General features: G+C 47.3%; 1 protein-coding gene across 1 annotated transcript in view; it reads right to left on the reverse strand.

The window, feature by feature from the left end:
* The window catches only part of LOC310874973 (kinesin-like protein KIF19), a gene marked incomplete at both ends in the record, with an annotated part of 80,653 nt that overhangs the window by 18,734 nt on the left and 36,790 nt on the right, over positions 1 to 25,129 (reverse strand). The window contains 11 exon segments of the mRNA XM_083787952.1: positions 1,552 to 1,762; positions 3,197 to 3,371; positions 4,224 to 4,380; positions 6,531 to 6,653; positions 7,611 to 7,757; positions 10,310 to 10,504; positions 11,084 to 11,209; positions 20,068 to 20,136; positions 20,138 to 20,205; positions 23,280 to 23,367; positions 24,210 to 24,320. Of these exon segments, the coding sequence (XP_083644078.1) occupies positions 1,552 to 1,762; positions 3,197 to 3,371; positions 4,224 to 4,380; positions 6,531 to 6,653; positions 7,611 to 7,757; positions 10,310 to 10,504; positions 11,084 to 11,209; positions 20,068 to 20,136; positions 20,138 to 20,205; positions 23,280 to 23,367; positions 24,210 to 24,320 (1,470 nt within the window).

The following is a 25,129-nucleotide window of genomic DNA, read 5'->3' on the forward strand; positions in this document are numbered from 1 at the left end:
TTATTTATTTTTTATTAAAGGCGCAGTGAAACGGAAATGGTGAACAACATGAAAATGGTGTTTCAACATGAAACACCGGTCTGAAGTTTCTGAACCAATCAGAGCGTCGCATCCCTTCAGGCGATGGGACGGTAGCTAGGGACGGTAGCTATGCTAGGCGCAACAGCGTGGTGTTGTTTGTTTATAAATCATATGGTCGGCCAGCACAACCAGTTTACTGTTATGTGGCTTATTTCTTCCATATAATGTTTTCAGATACATATTCTAGCGTGATGATTAAGTTGAAAGCGAGTAATACACTGTCTGGATGTTATCTGGAATGGAAATAAAAACGGAGTATTCTGTAATCAGTAGCAGCTGTGATGGACGGACGCACAAATATGGGAAATTAAACGGGTGAGCTTCATTGTTATTGGCTTTTATCGATGTGTATCTCTACACGTCGTCACGCAGCACGTTTTCGTTTTAATAAATAAATAATGCAATCGTTTTTTTGGACCTTTGATATAAAAACACACAGAAATGAGAATTTTCACATTCTTTTGGCATCCATTGTTAGGTATGCCCATATAATGACCACGGATATGGTCTAAAAGTGTGAAAAACGTCTTTTTCATTTCACTGCACCTTTAACATGTCAGTTTCTGTTGTGCGACGGACAGCTGCAGCCACCCCGCCTACCCGGGAAATGTAGTCTCTGGGTTGTTTGACTCGTTTCTAACGCTTATTGTGTTACTCTTTGGGTATATTTGTACATTTCCACCTTCAGTCGATGCTTCATATCCATGTGAGTGAAGTTGTGAGCTTGTAGATCTGCTATTTTAGTCCCTTTTAGTCCCTTCCTAACTGACGAAATTGTCAGTATATTTGGTCTTACTTTTAGTCACCATAGCTTAGTTTTCATTTAGTTTCCATTTAGTTTTCGACGTCAGTGGAAAAAAAAAAAGTAGTGGAGATAATTGTTCGTCTTAGTTTTAGTCGACGGAATCAACCCTGCTGCAGAGTCCTGCGTTACGGCATAGATAGATAGATAGAATCTTTATTTCTGTGTCATGCACCAAAGGCGCCCAGCCCACATGGACTTACAGGACACACCATATCATTGCTTCAATATTGCATTGTGTAAAAAGAAACATTTTTACACAAAAAAAAACATTCTGCCTCATTTCCCACGATTTGCATAAAAAGTCTGCCAAAGCAAAAATACCCCTCCCAAAACAAAACTCCACCTTCTCATAGTCCTCCAACCAGAAAAAGCCAGCACAGATGGTTGTCATCTTACAAAACAATACATGTCTTAACTCTTCATATAAAGGGCAGTAAAACAAAAAATTAATTTCATTTTCAATTTCTTTCAAATCACACACTAGACACACTCTGTCCTCCTCAGGAGTACCAATGAATCTACCCGTTTCTAAAGCTAATGGTAAGGTCCCAGAATGCAGCTGTGCACAAAAAGATCTCTGACCTTTGGATATATTTTGTGTAACATACCTTCTGCTTTACGGCATACCTTCTGCTTTACGGCATACCTTCTGCTTTACGGCATACCTTCTGCTTGCTGATCTTCTTCTGCTGGTCCGTGAGCGCTCCGAGGGTCTCGCGGGCCAGGCTCACCTCGCGGGTCTCGGCGCTCGCGGTGGCGTCCGGGGGCGAGTCCGGCGGACAGTCCGACTCCTTCTCGCTCTCCTCCTTGTTCACGCTCTCCTTCCTCCTCTCCGCGCGCCACTTCCTGCGCCGCTTGCACCGCTCCTGTTCCCAGCTGGACGAACGACAACCAACAGAAACCGACATTAAACTCCAGTACTGTACTTAAACGTGCTATACGACAGCAACAACCAAGAACAGGGTGATCAGTAGGCATGCAACGATATATCGTATATCGATATATATCAATATTAATCCCGCCGATTATCTTCGGGATCGATTTAACCCATGTTGGGCGGGAACCCGTTTTGGTGTTAGCATTATGCTATGCTTTAGCTATTGAAAAATAGCAGATCTACAAGCGCATAGCGCGCCACCGAGTGGCGCGCTACGAGCTTGTAGGTCTGCTATTTTTGAAAAATCGAAGAACCACCGACAGTTTTTTCAGAAAACTGTCATTTTCAAACAGACATTTTTAGAATCTGATCTCAGGTCAGAATGGGTTAATAGACCTAACACTGAGGGTAAAGCTTGAGGTACTGACTCAGCAACTAGCACTGAGGGTAAAGCCTGAGGACTGACTCAGCAACTAGCACTGAGGGTAAAGCCTGAGGTACTGACTCAGCAACTAGCACTGAGGGTAAAGCCTGAGGACTGACTCAGCAACTAGCACTGAGGGTAAAGCCTGAGGTACTGACTCAGCAACTAGCACTGAGGGTAAAGCCTGAGGACTGACTCAGCAACTAGCACTGAGGGTAAAGCCTGAGGTACTGACTCAGCAACTAGCACTGAGGGTAAAGCCTGAGGACTGACTCAGCAACTAGCACTGAGGGTAAAGCCTGAGGTACTGACTCAGCAACTAGCACTGAGGGTAAAGCCTGAGGACTGACTCAGCAACTAGCACTGAGTGTAAAGCTTGAGGTACTGACTCAGCAACTAGCACTGAGGGTAAAGCCTGAGGACTGACTCAGCAACTAGCACTGAGGGTAAAGCCTGAGGACTGACTCAGCAACTAGCACTGAGGGTAAAGCCTGAGGACTGACTCAGCAACTAGCACTGAGGGTAAAGCCTGAGGTACTGACTCAGCAACTAGCACTGAGGGTAAAGCCTGAGGTACTGACTCAGCAACTAGCACTGAGGGTAAAGCCTGAGGTACTGACTCAGCAACTAGCACTGAGGGTAAAGCCTGAGGTACTGACTCAGCAACTAGCACTGAGGGTAAAGCCTGAGGTACTGACTCAGCAATTAGCACTGAGGGTAAAGCCTGAGGTACTGACTCAGCAACTAGCACTGAGGGTAAAGCCTGAGGTACTGACTCAGCAACTAGCACTGAGGGTAAAGCCTGAGGTACTGACTCAGCAACTAGCACTGAGGGTAAAGCTTGAGGTACTGACTCAGCAACTAGCACTGAGGGTAAAGCCTGAGGTACTGACTCGGCAACTAGCACTGAGGGTAAAGCTTGAGGACTGACTCAGCAACTAGCACTGAGGGTAAAGCCTGAGGTACTGACTCAGCAACTAGCACTGAGGGTAAAGCTCGAGGTACTGACTCAGCGATGGTGAGCAGGTGTTTGGACGAGTCCATCTGGATCTCCATGCTGCTGCTGTCCAGCTCCATCAGGTTCCTCCTGATCTCCATCTGCTGGCGGAACGCCTCCAGAAGCTGCTCCCTCAGCTGCTCCATCTCTGCCCTGCCCTGGCGGCCGGAGTGAGCCTGCACCTCCGCTGTATACAGGAGGGGAGGAGAGGAGAGGAGAGGAGAGGAGAGGAGAGGAGAGGAGAGGATTATTTGTTTCGATGTTGACCTGGATACTGGTGTTACTTGGCTAGTAGGCCGAGGGCAGAACGTAAATTTATCTGCATGTGTGTCTTTGAGAAGACAGAAAAAATAAAATAAAAATGCCTTTTCTCTTTTGACCAAGCAAGAGTTTACAAAGATGAGCACGTTCCTGAAGGAGCTGGCTCAGTGATGGGGGAGGGCGGGGCTAATATGAATGCCAGTTCATATTAATATTCATTAGTTAATATTCATATTAATATTAATATTCATATTAACTAATATGAATGCCAGTATGAAACCCAGTGTATAAACGGAATGGTTCAAATGATGGTGTCCCCGGACCCCATACTTTGAGAAGCATCACCGCTCTAGATATCTAGAGCAGTGGTTCCCAAACTCTTTCATGTCAAGGACCCCCAAATTGACAATAATCAGCCTGCGGACCCCCATTTGAAACCATATGCCAGGGACCCCAATAAGAGAGGATTTTTACGGCTCTAGCAGAGATTTCCAACCCATTTAATTCCAAGGACCCCCAGTTTGACATGCATTAGTCTACGGACCCGCCCATTTAATGGTATTTCTATCTCTGGGACCCCCAATTTATATTGTAAAATCAATGCTAGTTTTACTCTGAGTTACAGACTCATAATGGTCCATTTGGTTCCAAATTATCATTTAGCCGGGTCCCCCCCTGGAACTCCCTCAAGGACCCCTACTTTGGGAAGCACTGATCTAGAGTTCATTGGGTCTTTCTGGGCTGACAAGGCGGGACAAGGCGTCCGGACGTCACTCACCCTGGACATGGCGGATGTCGGCTTTCTCCGAGTTGCCCTGGCGACCCGCCTGGTCGGCGATCTTCTTCTGGAGCCGCTGGATCTCACAGCGCAGGTCTGAGATGATGCTGGTGTACTGGGCTATGTGGTAGGACACGTTGATCAGGTTCCTCTTCACCTGAGGAAGAGGAGGAGGAGGAGGAGGAGGAGGAAAGGTCTGAGGTGATGCTGGTGTATCCATAGATATAAGGACGGGAACCTGTGTTGTGTGCGGTTGCTTTTAGCATGCTGTTGTGTTGTGTGCGGATGCTTTTAGCATGCTGTTGTGTTGTGTGCGGATGCTTTTAGCATGCTGTTGTGTTGTGTGCGGATGCTTTTAGCATGCTGTTGTGTTGTGTGCGGATGCTTTTAGCATGCTGTTGTGTTGTGCGCGGATGCTTTTAGCATGCTGTTGTGTTGTGCGCGGATGCTTTTAGCATGCTGTTGTGTTGTGCGCGGATGCTTTTAGCATGCTGTTGTGTTGTGTGCGGAGGCTTTTAGCATGCTGCTGTGTTCTGTGTGCGGATGCTTTTAGCATGCTGTTGTGTTGTGCGCGGATGCTTTTAGCATGCTGTTGTGTTGTGTGCGGATGCTTTTAGCATGCTGTTGTGTTGTGCGCGGATGCTTTTAGCATGCTGTTGTGTTGTGTGCGGATGCTTTTAGCATGCTGTTGTTTTGTGTGCGGATGCTTTTAGCATGCTGCTGTGTTCTGTGTGCGGATGCTTTTAGCATGCTGTTGTGTTGTGCGCGGATGCTTTTAGCATGCTGTTGTGTTGTGTGCGGATGCTTTTAGCATGCTGTTGTGTTGTGTGCGGATGCTTTTAGCATGCTGTTGTGTTGTGCGCGGATGCTTTTAGCATGCTGTTGTGTTGTGTGCGGATGCTTTTAGCATGCTGTTGTGTTGTGTGCGGATGCTTTTAGCATGCTGTTGTGTTGTGTGCGGAGGCTTTTAGCATGCTGTTGTGTTGTGTGCGGATGCTTTTAGCATGCTGTTGTGTTGTGTGCGGATGCTTTTAGCATGCTGTTGTGTTGTGTGCGGATGCTTTTAGCATGCTGTTGTGTTGTGTGCGGATGCTTTTAGCATGCTGTTGTGTTGTGTTGTGTGCGGATGCTTTTAGCATGCTGTTGTGTTGTGTTGTGTGCGGATGCTTTTAGCATGCTGTTGTGTTGTGGGCGGATGCTTTTAGCATGCTGTTGTTTTGTGTGCGGATGCTTTTAGCATGCTGTTGTGTTGTGTGCGGATGCTTTTAGCATGCTGTTGTGTTGTGTTGTGTGCGGATGCTTTTAGCATGCTGTTGTTTTGTGTGCGGATGCTTTTAGCATGCTGTTGTGTTGTGGGCGGATGCTTTTAGCATGCTGTTGTTTTGTGTGCGGATGCTTTTAGCATGCTGTTGTGTTGTGTGCGGATGCTTTTAGCATGCTGTTGTGTTGTGTTGTGTGCGGATGCTTTTAGCATGCTGTTGTGTTGTGTTGTGTGCGGATGCTTTTAGCATGCTGTTGTGTTGTGGGCGGATGCTTTTAGCATGCTGTTGTTTTGTGTGCGGATGCTTTTAGCATGCTGTTGTTTTGTGTGCGGATGCTTTTAGCATGCTGTTGTGTTGTGTTGTGTGCGGATGCTTTTAGCATGCTGTTGTGTTGTGTTGTGTGCGGATGCTTTTAGCATGCTGTTGTGTTGTGGGCGGATGCTTTTAGCATGCTGTTGTGTTGTGGGCGGATGCTTTTAGCATGCTGTTGTTTTGTGTGCGGATGCTTTTAGCATGCTGTTGTGTTGTGGGCGGATGCTTTTAGCATGCTGTTGTGTTGTGTGTGGATGCTTTAAGCATGCTGTTGTGTTGTGTGTGGATGCTTTTAGCATGCTGTTGTGTTGTGTGCGGATGCTTTTAGCATGCTGTTGTGTTGTGTGCGGATGCTTTTAGCATGCTGTTGTGTTGTGTGCGGATGCTTTTAGCATGCTGTTGTGTTGTGCGCGGATGCTTTTAGCATGCTGTTGTGTTGTGTGCGGATGCTTTTAGCATGCTGTTGTGTTGTGTGCGGATGCTTTTAGCATGCTGTTGTGTTGTGTGCGGATGCTTTTAGCATGCTGTTGTGTTGTGTGCGGATGCTTTTAGCATGCTGCTGTGTTGTGTGCGGATGCTTTTAGCATGCTGTTGTGTTGTGTGCGGATGCTTTTAGCATGCTGTTGTGTTGTGTGCGGATGCTTTTAGCATGCTGTTGTGTTGTGTGCGGATGCTTTTAGCATGCTGCTGTGTTGTGTGCGGATGCTTTTAGCATGCTGTTGTGTTGTCTCACCCGCGTGCGGATGCTTTTGGCACGGTCGGCGTACGTCAGGGTGTTCCGGGACTCCTCGAACGCCAGGGAGGCGGGGCTTATGTGGGCGATCATCACCGTGCGGCTGTTCCCTCCCAGCGAGTCCTAATAGAATGACAGGACGTTACATAATATAGGCTACAGAACGTTACATACAGGATACAGAATGTTACATATAGGCTACAGAATGTTACATATAGGCTACAGAATGTTACATATAGGCTACAGAACGTTACATACAGGATACAGAATGTTACATATAGGCTACAGAATGTTACATATAGGCTACAGAATGTTACATATAGGCTACAGTAACTGAAGACAGAACGTTACATACAGGCTACACAGTAACTGAAGACAGAACGTTACATATAGGCTACAGCAACTGAAACAAAACAAACTAGTAAAGTGCCCCTTGGGGCACAGGTCTCCACCAGGGCAGGGCAGGTTGTGTCCCCCTGGTGGCGCAATAACAGGCCAATGTGAAAAGGGTGCCATTTCTTCTTAAGCCTTGGATGGCAATTGGATGATTTAATATTAATAATAATACATTTTATTTATAAGGCGCCTTTCAGGGCACTCAAGGTTGCCGTACAACAGGTTAAAACAGTTTATACAAACATAGTTAAAAGCAAAACATAACTAAGGTACAGCTTGCAGCAGAGGTCAGCCATATGCCTGCCTAAACAGGTGGGTTTTGAGGTGAGTTTGGAAAATGGTGATAGAGTCCATGTTTGTAATATCAGGGGGGAGGGAGTTCCAGAGGTGAGGGGCAGAGCGGCTGAAGGCTCTTGGCCTAAATGGGATATAGGACGTTAACGGTATGGTCACATACCGTTAACAAAAACACTATAAAAAATGTGCTCAATTGCTCAGTGGATTCATGAATGCACGTATATAGACAATATGTTTAGGCCAATAAAACAGACTATATACCAAATTTCCCACTCCACAACCCCGGCTGTCAAGACTACCAGAATGGTTTAATTAATGGACGTCTACTGTAGGGCGTGGTTAGTGGTCAGTGTTTAGTGGTCAGTGGTTAGTGGTTAGTGGTCCTACCTTGAGGAGGCGTGTCAGCTTGCTGTCTCTGTAGTTGACATACTTGTTGCTGTTCTTGTCGCTCAGAGCGTTTATGCAGTTGCCGAGCGCCAGGAGAGAGCGGTTGATGTGGGCCCCTTCCTTTAGCCTCTGACCCCTGTTCTGAGTCTGGCATGCACACACACACACACACACGCACAGACGCACACGCACACGCACACGCACACACACACACACACACACACAGGGAAACAAAGAGATGAGACCTTAATATGACAGCTGTGGTCAGTCAGAGAAGACCGAACCAGGGCCAATAAATGTGGTCCAAAAAGGAAAAAGACAAGAGAAAAAAGCTCCAGTTATAGCATACCGGCTACAAATGCAAAACCACAACAAAAGGTTCACAATAAACAAACCTAGATAGATTTATTTGCATTTATTTCTGTGTGTCATTCTACATTATTGCATAATGGGATCTACTGAATGTGTCAAACCAAGACATATTAAGCCTATATGACACACAGTGTGGCTTCCCCCAAGTAGGCCTCCTTCACATTCAGTAGATCCCAGTGATCTTTTGTGGCCAGATGTAATTTCTTGCGGTCAAGTAGGACTATAGTAAATGATAAAAAAATAAATCACTATAAAATGTTGTAACAAAAATACATATTTAGCCCCATGCTCAAATGCCCCCGACCCAAAAACAGCTAAAATCCCTAAAACGAAAGAAAGCAGCAAATGAAAAAAATAATAACACTCATCTTTTACTTTCTCTAATAACCTAAAACATGAACCTTGGTTGAAAAAAAACTAAAGTTGTCCTTTAAGCAAAACATCTCAGAGACCATGAAAACGACACTTCCATGTCCAGCAGATGGCACTGCACACTGCCTTTACTCCTCTGTAGCTCTCTGCACTCTCTCTCTCTCTCCTCCAGCCAACAACAGCAGTGTCTTTCAATTAAAGGGAAACGGCCGTCTCTCCAAGGCGTCTATCATTCATCATTCCTCGTCATGAGTGACGGAGTGAAATGTCCCCCGCCGGACCTCGAGTGTTAACCCATTTTGGACTGAGGTCGATTAAAAAAAAGGCTTCTAAATCCTAAAAAAAACCCCTGAAAAACATATGTTTCTATGTCAGTGGTGCTCAACCTTTTTCATGTCAAGGACCCCCAGAATGATCTCTATTGGGCCACGGACCCCCCATCTCAAAATATGTAGTTCCAAGGACCCCCCAGAAGCAAATATTTCCGTTAATTTTTTTTCTCGCTCTGAAATATATATTCAATGATTTGCGCCACATTTTAACTTTTAAATTTTTTCAAAAATAGCAGACCTACATGCTCGTAGCGCGCCGCTCGCGCTATGAGCATGTAGATCTGCTATTTCTCAATAGCTAAAGTATAACATAATGCTTAGTTAAAACACCAAAAGGGTTTCCCGCCCAAAATGGGTTAATAAAACAAACCCCTGTCTGCTCCGCTCTCTTCAAAATGGAGGCCGTATTCTCTCTCTCTCTCTCTCTCTCTCTCCATATACGCATCAATGGAAGAGCGTGGCTGGTTAACCTTTCAGCCATGTCTCCATGGTTAAAATGAGCAGCGGACAGCAAAGTACTTTTACCCCCCCCCCCTCCATACTCCATGGTGAAACATTACTCAACAACGTTAAAACACATTCTGGACGGGGAACCCCTTTTGGTGTTTTAACCCATTCTGACCTGAGATCAGATTCATACGAGGTTTCCACTGGACACACACTGGTCTGATTAACCCATTCTGACCTGAGATCAGATTCATACGAGGTTTCCACTGGACACACACTGGTCTGATTAACCCATTCTGACCTGAGATCAGATTCATACGAGGTTTCCACTGGACACACACTGGTCTGATTAACCCATTCTGACCTGAGATCAGATTCATACGAGGTTTCCACTGGACACACACTGGGTCTGATTAACCCATTCTGACCTGAGATCAGATTCTAAAAATGTCAGTCGTTCTTCGATTTTTCAAAAAATAGCAGACCTACAAGCTCGTATCGCGCCACTCGTTGGCGCGATATGAGCTTGTAGATCTGCTATTTTTCAATAGCTAAAGCATAACATGATGCTTAGTTAAAACACCAAAATGGGTTCCTGCCCTGTTATACTTTAGCTATTGAAAAATAGGAGATTCTATGCTATGAGCTTGTAAATGTGACGCAAATTAATTTGAATACCGGTATATATTCTTTCAGAGCGGGGGGGGGGGGGGGGGGGGGGTTCTTGAATTGTTTGTGTTCTGGACATGAAATACTTTGAGAAACACTGACATAGGAATGTGATAAGAGCGCCCCTCACTTCACACAAGTGTGATTTAAAAAAAAAACCTCACTACAATGATGAAATAGCTATCACAATAATGTTTCTCCCCCCCCCCCCCCCCCCTTATTTCACCAGAAGAGTGTTTTTCCTTTGTTGCATGTTTTGAGTCCCCAACCAACTTTTTGGGACTTGAGCACTTTCTTTTACCGGATTATTTATGTTTACATTCTTTTTACAAGAACATGCTTAAGAAGCAAAGGAGAGGTCCTGGGCCGTGGCTCAGCGGTCCAGGCACCTTGGCTGGTAATCCAGTCTGGCAGTGTGCCGCAGGTTCGACTCCCGATCCCGACGGCATTTTACTACGCTCGCACGCACGCATGCACACACACACACACACACACAGACAGACAGACCTGTGCGGCCCGTTCGGACCCGGCCAGGTCGATCATGAAGAGGCGAGCGAAGCGGACCTCGATGGTGCGGTCGGGGCAGCGGCTCTGCTGCCGGACCGCCACCTGCAGCACGGCGTGGGACCGCGACGACGTCTGGTTGGCCGCCGTGGGCTCCTGGGTGCGCTGCTTGTTGCCCTTCATCAGCAGCTCCATGATCTGGAGGTCACATGGTAAATGGTTGCATTTGTAATATAGCGCCTTTTATCCAAGGCACTTTACATATAGATTGTGCGTTACATTCACCCATTCACACACACACATTCACACACACACATTCACACACACACATTCACACACACCCATTCACACACACACATTCACACACACCCATTCACACACACATTCACACACCGATGGCGGCTGAAACCATGCAAGACACTAACTCTGGGGGAGCCCACAGGGTTCGAACTGATGGGAACCTTGCGGTTACCATCCGGCCACTCTATACCCCTGAGCCACCGCCGCCACAAACACAACATGCAGAGCGCCATGGTGTCTAATAAACACAGCATGCAGAGCGCCACGGTGTCTAATAAACAACAAAAATAGCAGACCTACAAGCTCATAGCGCGCCACTCGGTGGCGCGCTATGAGCTTGTAGATCTGCTATTTTTCGATAGCTAAAGCATAATATGATGTCAACACCAAAATGGGTGCCCGTTCAGAATGGGTTAAATGTAAGTCGCTCTGGATCAAGAGCAATCTGCTAAATGCCTAAATTGTAAATTGTCTCACCTCGCGGGCGTTGACGGTGGACACCTCGGTGATCCCGGCCACCTGGATCAGTCCCTTGGAGTCCTCTCTGAGGTCCAGGAAGCCGGAGGACGGGTTCAGCAAGTCCCGGATCATCTCGTTGTAGATCTGATGACAGGCATGGGGGGGGACACACGGAGAGAGAATGAGAGGCATGGGGGGACACACGGAGAGAGAATGAGAGGCATGGGGACACACACGGAGAGAGAAAGAGAGGCATGGGGGGACACACGGAGAGAGAATGAGAGGCATGGGGGGACACACAGAGAGAGAATGAGAGGCATGGGGGGACACACGGAGAGAGAATGAGAGGCATGGGGGGGACACACAGAGAGAGAATGAGAGGCATGGGGGACACACACGGAGAGAGAATGAGAGGCATGGGGGGACACACGGAGAGAGAATGAGAGGCATGGGGGACACACACGGAGAGAGAATGAGAGGCATGGGGGGACACACGGAGAGAGAATGAGAGGCATGGGGGGACACAGGGAGAGAGAATGAGAGGCATGGGGGGGACACACGGAGAGAGAATGAGAGGCATGGGGGGACACACAGAGAGAGAATGAGAGGCATGGGGGGGACACACGGAGAGAGAATGAGAGGCATGGGGGGACACACAGAGAGAGAATGAGAGGCATGGGGGGGACACACGGAGAGAGAATGAGAGGTATGGGGGGACACAGGGAGAGAGAATGAGAGGTATGGGGGGACACAGGGAGAGAGAATGAGAGGTATGGGGACACACACGGAGAGAGAATGAGAGGCATGGGGGGGACACACAGAGAGAGAATGAGAGGCATGGGGACACACACGGAGAGAGAATGAGAGGCATGGGGGGACACACGGAGAGAGAATGAGAGGCATGGGGGGACACACGGAGAGAGAATGAGGCATGGGGGGGACACACGGAGAGAGAATGAGAGGCATGGGGACACACGGAGAGAGAATGAGAGGCATGGGGGGGGACACACGGAGAGAGAATGAGAGGCATGGGGGGACACACGGAGAGAGAATGAGAGGCATGGGGGGACACACGGAGAGAGAATGAGAGGTGTGGGGGGGACACACGGAGAGAGAATGAGAGGCATGGGGGGACACACGGAGAGAGAATGAGAGGTGTGGGGGGGGACACACGGAGAGAGAATAAGAGGCATGGGGGGGGACACACGGAGAGAGAATGAGAGGCATGGGGGGACACACGGAGAGAGAATGAGAGGCATGGGGGGACACACAGAGAGAGAATGAGAGGTGTGGGGGGACACACGGAGAGAGAATGAGAGGTATGGGGGGACACAGGGAGAGAGAATGAGAGGCATGGGGGGGACACACGGAGAGAGAATGAGAGGCATGGGGGGACACAGGGAGAGAGAATGAGAGGCATGGGGGGACACACGGAGAGAGAATGAGAGGCATGGGGGGACACACGGAGAGAGAATGAGAGGCATGGGGGGGACACACGGAGAGAGAATGAGAGGCATGGGGGGGACACAAGGAGAGAGAATGAGAGGCATGGGGGGACACAAGGAGAGAGAATGAGAGGCATGGGGGGGACACACGGAGAGAGAATGAGAGGCATGGGGGGACACACGGAGAGAGAATGAGAGGCATGGGGGGACACACGGAGAGAGAATGAGAGGCATAGGGGGGACACACGGAGAGATAATGAGAGGCATGGGGGGACACACGGAGAGAGAATGAGAGGCATGGGGGGGACACACGGAGAGAGAATGAGAGGCATTGGGGGGGACACACAGAGAGAGAATGAGAGGCATGGGGGGGACACACGGAGAGAGAATGAGAGGCATGGGGGGACACACGGAGAGAGAATGAGAGGTGTGGGGGGAGACACAGAGAGAGAATGAGAGGTGTGGGGGGACACACAGAGAGAGAATGAGAGGTGTGGGGGGACACACGGAGAGAGAATAAGAGGCATGGGGGGACACACGGAGAGAGAATGAGAGGCATGGGGGGGACACACGGAGAGAGAATGAGAGGCATGGGGGGACACACAGAGAGAGAATGAGAGGCATGGGGGACACACACAGAGAGAGAATGAGAGGCATGGGGGGACACACAGAGAGAGAATGAGAGGCATGGGGGACACACACAGAGAGAGAATGAGAGGCATGGGGGACACACACAGAGAGAGAATGAGAGGCATGGGGGGGGACACGGAGAGAGAATGAGAGGCATGGGGGGGGGACACAGAGAGAGAATGAGAGGCATGGGGGGGACACACGGAGAGAGAATGAGAGGCATGGGGGGGACACACAGAGAGAGAATGAGAGGTATGGGGGGACACAGGGAAAGAGAATGAGAGGTATGGGGACACACACGGAGAGAGAATGAGAGGCATGGGACACACACACAGAGAGAGAATGAGAGGCATGGGGACACACACGGAGAGAGAATGAGAGGCATGGGGGGACACACGGAGAGAGAATGAGAGGTGTGGGGGGGACACACGGAGAGAGAATGAGAGGTGTGGGGGGGACACACGGAGAGAGAATGAGAGGCATGGGGGGACACACGGAGAGAGAATGAGAGGCATGGGGGGACACACGGAGAGAGAATGAGAGGCATGGGGACACACGGAGAGAGAATGAGAGGCATGGGGGGGACACACGGAGAGAGAATGAGAGGCATGGGGGGACACACGGAGAGAGAATGAGAGGCATGGGGACACACACGGAGAGAGAATGAGAGGCATGGGGGGACACACGGAGAGAGAATGAGAGGCATGGGGGGACACACGGAGAGAGAATGAGAGGCATAGGGGGGACACACGGAGAGATAATGAGAGGCATGGGGACACACACGGAGAGAGAATGAGAGGCATGGGGGGACACAGGGAGAGAGAATGAGAGGCATGGGGGGGGACACACGGAGAGAGAATGAGAGGCATGGGGGGACACAGGGAGAGAGAATGAGAGGCATGGGGGGGACACACGGAGAGAGAATGAGAGGCATGGGGGGACACACGGAGAGAGAATGAGAGGCATGGGGGGACACAGGGAGAGAGAATGAGAGGCATGGGGGACACACACAGAGAGAGAATGAGAGGCATGGGGGGACACACGGAGAGAGAATGAGAGGCATGGGGGGGACACACGGAGAGAGAATGAGAGGCATGGGGGGACACACGGAGAGAGAATGAGAGGCATGGGGGGACACAGGGAGAGAGAATGAGAGGCATGGGGGGACACACGGAGAGAGAATGAGAGGCATGGGGGGACACACGGAGAGAGAATGAGAGGTGTGGGGGACACACAGACATTTCGTTCTTCTCCATAGTGAAAATAGTCGATCTACAAGCACTCTGCCTTGTGTGCTTGTATACTAACGTACAGCAGTGGAGTAAATGTACTTAGTTACTATTTCCACCCCAGTGTTTTCCCTCTCAACCCATTCTGACCTGAGATCAGATTCATACGAGGTTTCCACTGGACACACATTGGTCTGATTGACCCATGTCAGTCGTTCTTCGATTTAAAAAAAAATAGCAGACCTACAAGCTCGTATCGCGCCACTCGGTGGCGCGATATGGGCTTGTAGATCTGCTATTTTTCAATAGCTAAAGCATGACATGATGCCGACACCAAAATGGGTGCCCGGTCAGAATGGGTTAAGGCAGTCAGGTCTCCGTACAGCAGGGTTCATTTACAGGGTGTACTCAAACTGTGTGTCTGACATTTACAAACACATTTTATTTACCGTCCGTTAGCTGTTTTTGTTTTATAGCATCCATCACTATAGCCACCGAAAAGGTCAGATGTTGTCATCGAATATGTCACCAAATCTCGACACACACGCACGGACGTTATGGACACACACACACGCGCGCACATGCACACGCAAAATGTGGCACAAATCTTTGAATATAAATTATATTCTTTCAGAGGACTTTTTATTGAATTTGACGTCAGGCCTAAATGGGTAAATAAAACTGTAATCCGACCTCGCGATTAATAACCTATTATTTACATAATGGGCAGAACACGGCCCGGAGTGAAGCTACATGCAATGGAAGGTTATCACTTCCGGTTCACCGAGTCTCATTTCCATGTGTTTAAAGCTGGCACTGGCTGAGTGGAGCCATCTGGTGGCGTGGAGGAACCTAGAAACTCTAACCAGAATCTTGTCCCAATTGCAAAGCCTGACTATAAAACAATATTTGTTTAACAGTAAAACAACTGTTTCTCTTGTAAGCACCAGGAAATTGTCTCACAAAGTCTGTTTCTCTAACACACACACACACACACACACACACACACACACACACACACACACACACACACACACACACACACACACACACACACACACACACACACACACACACACACACACACACACACACACACACACACGCATTGACCTTTTCACGATGTGCAATGTTGTGTGTGTGTGTGGCGCGCGCACACACAAGTAAAGTCAACACGTTATTGTGTATCGTATCTTTGCATTGTCTGCGCGCCGTGCCATTCGTGTGTGCATACGTGCGCTAGCTGTGGTCTGTGGAGATTGCGCACGTGAAAGTGGGTGCAATTGAACGGAGAAAAGGGAAGCAGATGTTTGCATTGTTACTAGGCCATAAAGTCTTATTTAACCTGGGGGGGGGCACTCCCTGGTAACCACACACAACCACACACGCACGCACGCACAGAGAGCTCAGAGACTTTAACATTATACCAGCTTCAGTGGCACCACAAGCCACAGACCCTACACACAGTGGGCACTGGGCATTCTACACGTCATTAGTTAGAGGAAATTAGCAAAATGTGTGGCAAATCTGCAAAAAAAAAGATGCTTACCATTAACTTTCGTCACAGATTCATAAAGGTGTCTACTTATAACATATACATTTGTTCCAACCCAACTCCCTTGGGAAACCTTGTGACAGCTGCTGAAAGTTTATACCATTAACAACCAATATAACGGTAAGGCAAAATTCGGTAGCATGTGACGTGTCAAACTAGGGGGTTTTCATGATGCCAAACGTTAGTTTCACACAGAAAAACACTCCTTGGGCTAAATTCGGCCATAGCCACTTGCCCTGATGTGTCCAAAGCTTGTAGGTCTGCTATTTTAGAAAAAATCAGTTTCAGTTTTTAACTCAAATCTTTGCTTCTGGGGGGGGGGGGGGGGGTCGGTGTTGAAATAAAGATCATGTTTGGGGTCCTTGACATGAAATATTGAGAACCACCGATATAGAAACAATGAGGATTTTCTGAAAAAAAGAAATAATTGTGGTCGTTTTTTCCTCACAAAACGTTGATGGCATTTTCACGCTATACACGGAGGCCTCCTCCTCCTTCTCTCTCTCTCTCTGCAGGCTTGTCTTCAGTGGCGTGCGAAGACATTTAGAGGGGCAGGTGCTCAAGTGAAAAAAGGGCACCTTGTGCAGCGCATTTTGGGGCGGGAACCCATTTTGGTGCTTTAGCTATTGAAAAATAGCAGATCTACAAGCTCATAGCGCGCCGAGCTTGTAGGTCTGCTATTTTTCTTTAATCGAAGAACCACTGACATAGAAACATAGCTTTAGATTGTGGGGGCCTAAATAATATAGTAGAAGCGTTTTTTTTATCAAGATTTGATCAATGTCACCATGGTCCACACTACAATTTTTTTTTTTTTTTTTTAAGAGCAAAATTGCCAAAAGGGCAGGGGGTGCTCTAGCACCCCCTAGTGTCTATCTGTGCACGCCACTGCTTGTCTTTGTCTCTGAACGGAGATATGAGTCACGTCCTCGTGTCCCTCCTGCTCCTGTCCATCGTGTGCTCGGCCGACCGTAACCACGTTGACCTCTTTGTGTTTGTCGTCAGAACAGAATGTGCCTCATATGTTCAGTCAGAGCTCTCTGTGTCTCACTCACTTTCTGTCTGTCTTTCTCGTCTCTGTGTCTCACTCACTTTCTGTCTGTCTTTCTCGTCTCTGTGTCTCACTCACTTTCTGTCTGTCTTTCTCGTCTCTGTGTCTCACTCACTTTCTGTCTGTCTTTCTCGTCTCTGTGTCTCACTCACTGTCTGTCTGTCTTTCTCGTCTCTGTGTCTCACTCACTTTCTGTCTGTCTTTCTCGTCTCTGTGTCTCACTCACTTTCTGTCTGTCTTTCTCGTCTCTGTGTCTCACTCACTTTCTGTCTGTCTTTCTCGTCTCTGTGTCTCACTCACTTTCTGTCTGTCTTTCTCGTCTCTGTGTCTCACTCACTTTCTGTCTGTCTTTCTCGTCTCTGTGTCTCACTCACTTTCTGTCTGTCTTTCTCGTCTCTGTGTCTCACTCACTGTCTGTCTGTCTTTCTCGTCTCTGTGTCTCACTTTCTGTCGGCGGGCCTTGATGCCGTCGGAATGGCTGACTTGACGCTGCGTTGCGACGCGTTGTGAGCTTGTAGATCGACTATCCTCAGCATGCAACCAAGTGTAAAATGACATGTGCTTTTACTGGGGGGTGCATACTTAGTTTAGACTAGTCATTGGTTAGACATGGGTTAAGGTTAGGTTTAGGTGTGCTGCCCCGTGGGAGGTTAGGTTTAGGGTGAGGGTTTGAGATAGGTTGTAGTTGTAGGACTAATGACTGGTCTAACCAATGACTAGTCTAAACCAAAAACTACTGGATCTTGTCAACTAGTCCCTTCCTAACATTTTTGTCCAGTTTGTATTTGTTGACCAAATTGTCAGCTTATAGTTTTAGTCATCATAGCTTAGTTTTCGTCAGTGATGCGTTGTGAGCTTGTAGATCTGCTATTTTCAGCATGCAACCAAGTGTAAAATGATCTCTTGTCCACTAGTCCGATACGATATTTTCCCGACCAATCACAACACTTGCAGAGAATGTAAACTGATTTGTAAAGCATCAACGTCATTTCCTTGGGCAATACTTCTGCTAAAATCTTCCGATGATAGTCTTGTCAGCGTAGGTCTTGCCCAGGGTGGGTTCGAACCGACACTACAGATCACATGGTGCTCAAGCTGAGGTCCACGGACCACCAGGGGTACCTGGGGGACCAGGTGGTCTAGAAGACCAGAGGAGCGAGCGCTAGTTTCAACCTCCGCTCCAAATGTACAGGGTCCAATTGGTTCCATTTGTACTCTCTCATGATGTACACTCTCTCGCCTGACTGTGCCCTATAGCTGCTTGCCCCAATACCTGGGCAAACATTGTAAACATTAGACGAGTCCACACAGGCAGCCAACACACACGTCACGCATGCATGCACGTGCACATGTGAGTGCGCATGCACGCGCGCGCACACACACACAGTCGCACACACACAGACACAATGGCACACATGTTGTACACAGTGTCTTATCTGCTCTCCACTATCTCATCTCATGCTGTATTATACTGTATACTGTAACGCTGCCCAACAACGGACACGCTTCTCATACAGCAGGGCTGTGGAAGAAGTACTTAAGTAAAAGTACCAATACCACAGTGTACCTCTCTCTAAGTATAATGTTATACTGCAGTAAATGTACTACAGATTGGCATCAAAAACAAAAAGTAAATAATGTTGTTTGTTGGTCTTAAACTCCTCAGCGCCACCTGGTGGTCACCAGTTTAGGGTCTGAGTGCCAATTCCCTCCCATTATAAAAAAGAGAGGGGCGTTTTAAAAGAAATGTGAAAAAAAAAAAAAATTGTACGGTCTTTACGGGCATGGCAACAGTGCATAGTTGATTAGATACGGGATGACGTCCCTGGCACTTAAACAGTTCCAAAAAGCTGTCAAAATCATTAATATACCATTATACAAGTGTTTTCCAAAATCTGTCAAAATTACATTATTATTATTATATTATACTTTCCACCACTGTTCATGAGCACCATCCTTGTGAGCCGTGGGTGCAGTTTTATGACTTCAGATAAAGCTCTCAAACCATAGATCAGTGGTCGGATAGAGAGAGATACAGTAGATGGACGATAAACCATCGTAAATTAACACAGCAGAACAGTGGAGAGAGTTAAAAAAAGGGTGTGAATGTTATGGTAGGTTGCTACAGACTCTGCACAGTTATATTTGCATGGGGGCAAAAGCAGCAGATCCCTGTCCAGACAGCAGTGGCCTTGTTGTGGTCAGAGTGTCAGCCCTGAACCTGGGAGAAAGCCTTCATCCAATCCGGATAGAGGGGGGCTTCCTCCAATCACAGGATCAAGCAGGGCGGGCCTTAATTGGTGCGCGTGCTGTTGGCCTGTTGCGTGAATTGATCAAATTAATAAATAGTGGATGTCTGAATTGAGCTGAGGTGACGTGCAGGGCACCGTGCGTCCCCCCTCACCTCCAGGTAAAACATGGATAAATACTGGACCGTGCGTCCCTTCACCTCCAGGTAAGACATGGATAAATACTAGTCTGGACCGTGCGTCCCCTCACCTCCAGGTAAGACATGGATAAATACTGGACCGTGCATCCCTCACCTCCAGGTAAGACATGGATAAATACTGGACCGTGCATCCCCTCACCTCCAGGTAAGACATGGATAAATACTGGACCGTGCATCCCCTCACCTCCAGGTAAAACATGGATAAATACTGGACCGTGCGTCCCCTCACCTCCATGGGTAAAACATGGATAAATACTGGACCGTGCGTCCCCTCACCTCCAGGTAAAACATGGATAAATACTGGACCGTGCGTCCCCTCACCTCCATGGGTAAAACATGGATAAATACTGGACCCGTGCGTCCCCCTCACCTCCAGGTAAAACATGGATAAATACTGGCCGTGCGTCCCCTCACCTCAGGTAAAACATGGATAAATACTGGACCGTGCGTCCCCTCACCTCCAGGTAAAACATGGATAAATACTGGACCGTGCATCCCCTCACCTCCATGGGTAAGACATGATAAATACTGGACCGTGCGTCCCCTCACCTCCAGGTAAAACATGGATAAATACTGGACCGTGCGTCCCCTCACCCTCCATGGGTAAGACATGGATAAATACTGGACCGTAGCGTCCCCTCACCTCCAGGTAGGACATGGACACGCTGTACAGCATGTCGTCGCTGGTCTCCTCGATGCAGCGGAACAGGTCCGTTGAGCGTCCGCTCGTAGATGCCCGGCTCCTTGTCGGTCCCCAGCATGGTGTACGTCTTCCCACAGCCTACACACACACACACACACACACACACACACACACACACACACACACACACACCACACACACACACACACACACACACACACACACACACACACACACACACACACACACACACACACACACACACACACACACACACACACACACACACACACACACACACGAGAGACACGAACCTATTAAAGACCTGGTCTTATTCTACAAAAAAAAAAAGTCTCCCAAATCCTGAAAAACTTACAGTGCAGTTTCTGCACTGGCGGTGCTAAATGGTAAATGGTAAATTTATATAGCACCTTCATCCAAGGCGCTTCACCCATTCATACACCGATGGCGGCGGAAGCCATGCAAGGCACCAACCAGCACATCGGGAGCAATTTGGGGTTCAGTGTCTTTGCCCAAGGACACTTCGACATGTAGACAGGAGGAGGAGCCGGGATTCGAACCGCCGACCCATGGATCATGGACGACTGCTCTACCTCTTGAGCACACAGTCGCCACAGACCGTGCTCAAACCTTTTCACGTCCAGGAACCACAGAATTGATCTGTATTAGGCCGCCGACCCCCTTCTGAAAACATGTTGTTCCAGGGACCTCCACAGAAGCAAAGATTTGAGTTTAAAACGTTTGCCCTGAAAGAATATATTTTCAAAGATTTGCGCCACATTTTCACGATTAAAAAAGAAGAAGAAGAAAATAGCAGATCAACAAGCTTGTAGATCTGCTACATCTAAATTAAAAAAAATAATGTGGTTAAAAGCTACAGTATAATGAGGTGACACAGACAAACTGCTAAGCTCATAATATGTCCAAAAGCGTTACTTTTCAGGATTCAAATTAAAGCTCAGAGCCTTGCACTGTCACCCTCTGAATGCCCAGAGCCTTGTACTGTCACCCTCTGAAAACCTACATGTAAGACCTGCGAACGCATCAGTGCCACTTTAGCGCTTCACAGCGGACATTTTGCTTCTTTTTATTTCACAGCGAGCATTTTAACTCACATATTTGCTTCTGTGCGTACTTGACATGAAAACATCTGAGCCCACCACCGATACGTTTTTTTCCAGAAAACTGTCGGGACTTAGAAGACTTTGGCCTGCAGCAGATCATTAATTGATTAAACAGAGCCTTGTAGCCTCGCAGTGGCCAGACACGAATCTGCCGGTGACCAGAAATGTTTCCCCCGCGCAGCAGTGTGATATTTATCAGTATGGCTGAGAGCCTTCTACTGTCACCTTCTGAAAACCTATACATGTCTACTAGTTAAACTCAGAGCCTTCTAACTGTCACCTTCTGAAAACCTATACATGTCTACTAGTTAAGCTCAGAGCCTTCTACTGTCACCTTCTGAAAACCTATACATGTCTACTAGTTAAGCTCAGAGCCTTCTACTGTCACCTTCTGAAAACCTACACATGTCTACTAGTTAAGCTCAGAGCCTTCTACTGTCACCTTCTGAAAACCTATACATGTCTACTAGTTAAGCTCAGAGCCTTCTACTGTCACCTTCTGAGAACCTATACATGTCTACTAGTTAAGCTCAGAGCCTTCTACTGTCAACCTTCTGAAAGCCTATACATGTCTACTAGTTAAGCTCAGAGCCTTCTACTGTCACCTTCTGAAAACCTACACATGTCTACTAGTTAAGCTCAGAGCCTTCTACTGTCACCTTCTGAAATCCTACACATGTCTACTAGTTAAGCTCAGAGCCTTCTACTGTCACCTTCTGAAAACCTATACATGTCTACTAGTTAAGCTCAGAGCCTTCTACTGTCACCTTCTGAAAACCTATACATGTCTACTATTTAAGCTCAGAGCCTTCTACTGTCACCTTCTGAGAACCTATACATGTCTACTAGTTAAGCTCAGAGCCTTCTACTGTCACCTTCTGTATACCTACTAGTTAACCTATTCTGACCGGGCACCCATTTTGGTGTCGGCATCATGTATGCTTTAGCTATTGAAAAATAGCAGATCTACAAGCTCATATCGCGCCACCGAGTGGCGCGATACGAGGCTTGTAGGTCTGCTATTTTTTTTAAATTGAAGAACGACTGACATTTTTTAGAATCTGATCTCAGGTCAGAATGGGTTCATCAGACCAGTGTGTGTCCGGCGGAAACCTCGTATGAATCTGATCTCAGGTCAGAATGGGCTAGTTAAGCTGACAGCCTTCTACCGTCACCTTCTGAATACCTACTAGCTAATTCACTCTACCTCACATGAACCCCAAACACCACCACCTGCTAACACCATGTAACACATGCTTACATGGTCTCGTCCTGGGAGGGGATTACAGACACACACACACACACACACACCGGACACGCACGCACACACACACACACACACACACACACACACCACACGGACACGCATGCACACATACACAGCCATGCACACACACGCCATGCACACACACACACACACACACACACACACACACACGGCCATGCACGCACGCAGAAACCCCATCTAAATCCCTGTTTAATTCCCACAAGAGCAGATTAAGAGAGGTGGACGGCTCTGTCAGCAAGACAGACAGAGGATATAGAAAACAGAGAAAAGAAGCAGACAAGTGTACAGACGTAACGGACACTATTACACACCTCTCTGACACACAGACGTTTAAATATCAATTTGGTTAGTCTGGTTAGTCGTGGTGCAGGTGGCCTTATTGGTGTCCTTGGTACTTTATAGCTATTGAAAAAATAGCAGATCTACAAGCTCATATATTGCGTGTTTTATCTGCTATTTTTTTAAAATCTTGAAATGTTGCGCAAATCTTGAATGCATCTTCTTTCCGAACGAATGATTTTAACTATATATCTTTGCTTCTTCATGGGGGGGGGGGGTCCGTCCACGGCCGATTACATCATTTTTGGGGTCCTTCGACTCCTTGAGATGAAACGCACGCACGCACGCACAGAGGCACGCACGCACGGAGGCACGCACGGAGGCACGCACGCACGGAGGCACGCACGCACGCACGGAGGCACGCACGGAGGCACGCACGCACGGAGGCAACGCACGCACAGCACGGAGGAACGCACGCATGGAGGCACGCATACACCCACCTGTGGGTCCGTAGGCGAAGACTGTTGCGTTGTAGCCTGAAATGACGCCTTCGATCAGGCCTTTGGTTGTGCCACGGTAAACATCATCCTAGTGCAAGAGGAGAGGAGAGCGCACGCACGCACACACACACACACACACACACACACACACACACACACACACACACACACACACACACACCACACACACACACACACACACACACACACACACACACACACACACACACACACACACACACACACACGAAATATATTGTCACTGCCAGGTGTCACTTTTCAGGAAATGTAAATTAAATTGACTAAAAAGTATTTAGTCACAATTATATTTAGAATAAGGACCAGATCAGAATGTTATAGAAAGTATATGGTTTTCATTTGGTTTCCATTTAGTTTTCGTCAGTGAAAAAAGGTAGTCGACGAACATTCTTCGTCTTAGTTTTAGTCGACGAAATCAACACTGAGTAACACTATCATAAGTGACCTGATAACGGTGGTATGCTTTAGCTATTGAAAAATAGCAGATCTACAAGCTCATAGCACGCCACCGAGTGGCGCGCCTATGAGCTTGTAGGTCTGCTATTTTTGAAAAATCGAAGAACCACTGACATAGAAACATATAGCTTTTTCAGAAAACTGTCAGGATGTAGAAGACATTTTTAGAATCTGATCTCAGGCCAAAATGCATTAATAATACTGTGATCTGCTCCAATGCCGCCGTTCATTAACTACTGTGGAAATAAACGATGATTCCGTCTATAAGCGCATTAATTTACTGTTATGTTGTATGTCCTTCATTTATAATGTTTAATTTACTGTTATGTTGTATGTCCTTCATTTATAATGTTTAATTTACTGTTATGTTGTATGTCCTTCATTTATAATGTTATATCCTTATATAATGTTATGTCCTTCATTTATAATGTTAACCTGAGTGGCGCTGTAGTCGAAGGACACGTCGAACATGTAGGTCTTCTCTCTGGAGCGGTTGGCACGCAGGATGTCGTCTGGATCCTCCATGGGATCCATCAGCACCACCATCTGATGAGGAGAGAGAGAGAGAGTTATTAACCCACTTATGGCCACCCTTAATAACATCTTATTGTGCCTTAGGCCAGCTTTGGCTGACTTTTTGAATGACAATAGAATAATGTGCGATATGACCACAATGTCACGAAATATCTCATTTTAAAGCTGCACGTCTCTAGTTTACACCGTTTTTTTTTTTATGTTCCTAGCATGTTCCATCGTTTACTTATAAGCATTTTAGTACACTTGGTTTGACTTATCACTGAAACCAAGGTCTACTAAAAAGTAAACGATGGAACAAGCTATAATCATAATAATTTTTTCATTGTAAAGTAGTGACTTGGAGCTATAAAATGAGACATTTCGTGACATTGTGGTCATATCTCACATTTTTCGATTGCCATTCAAAAAGTCGCCAAATCTGGCCAATGCCCCATTTCTTAATTCGTCATTTTAATGCAAATCAAAGATCAGCGATCTAAATAAAATACATCACGTTTTACTTTCACTTTCAAAGTAATACCCAGAATTGCCACCAGATGGCGGGAACGTACCATTATGCTGATTTTGGCTAAAGTGTCAAATCTGGCTAAATCACTTCCTGTCAACCGAGGCTAGTTTGACCCCAAGCAGATAGCTTGGCTGTCCGGATTGCTAAGCTAACATTAGCTTTTTCATAACTTAGTGAAATTAAGCTTAAAAACGGCCAGGAACATCCCAAAATATCAAAAAATTTGCCGCGGATCACATAGAGACGGCGCGCGTGCACGATAGTGCACGGTCGCGCGGGTTTCGGACGGTTTTTGGTAGATTACATAACA

This window comes from Protomyctophum parallelum, assembly GCF_964188405.1.
Source record: "Protomyctophum parallelum genome assembly, chromosome: 17".
NCBI lineage: Eukaryota > Metazoa > Chordata > Actinopteri > Myctophiformes > Myctophidae > Protomyctophum > Protomyctophum parallelum.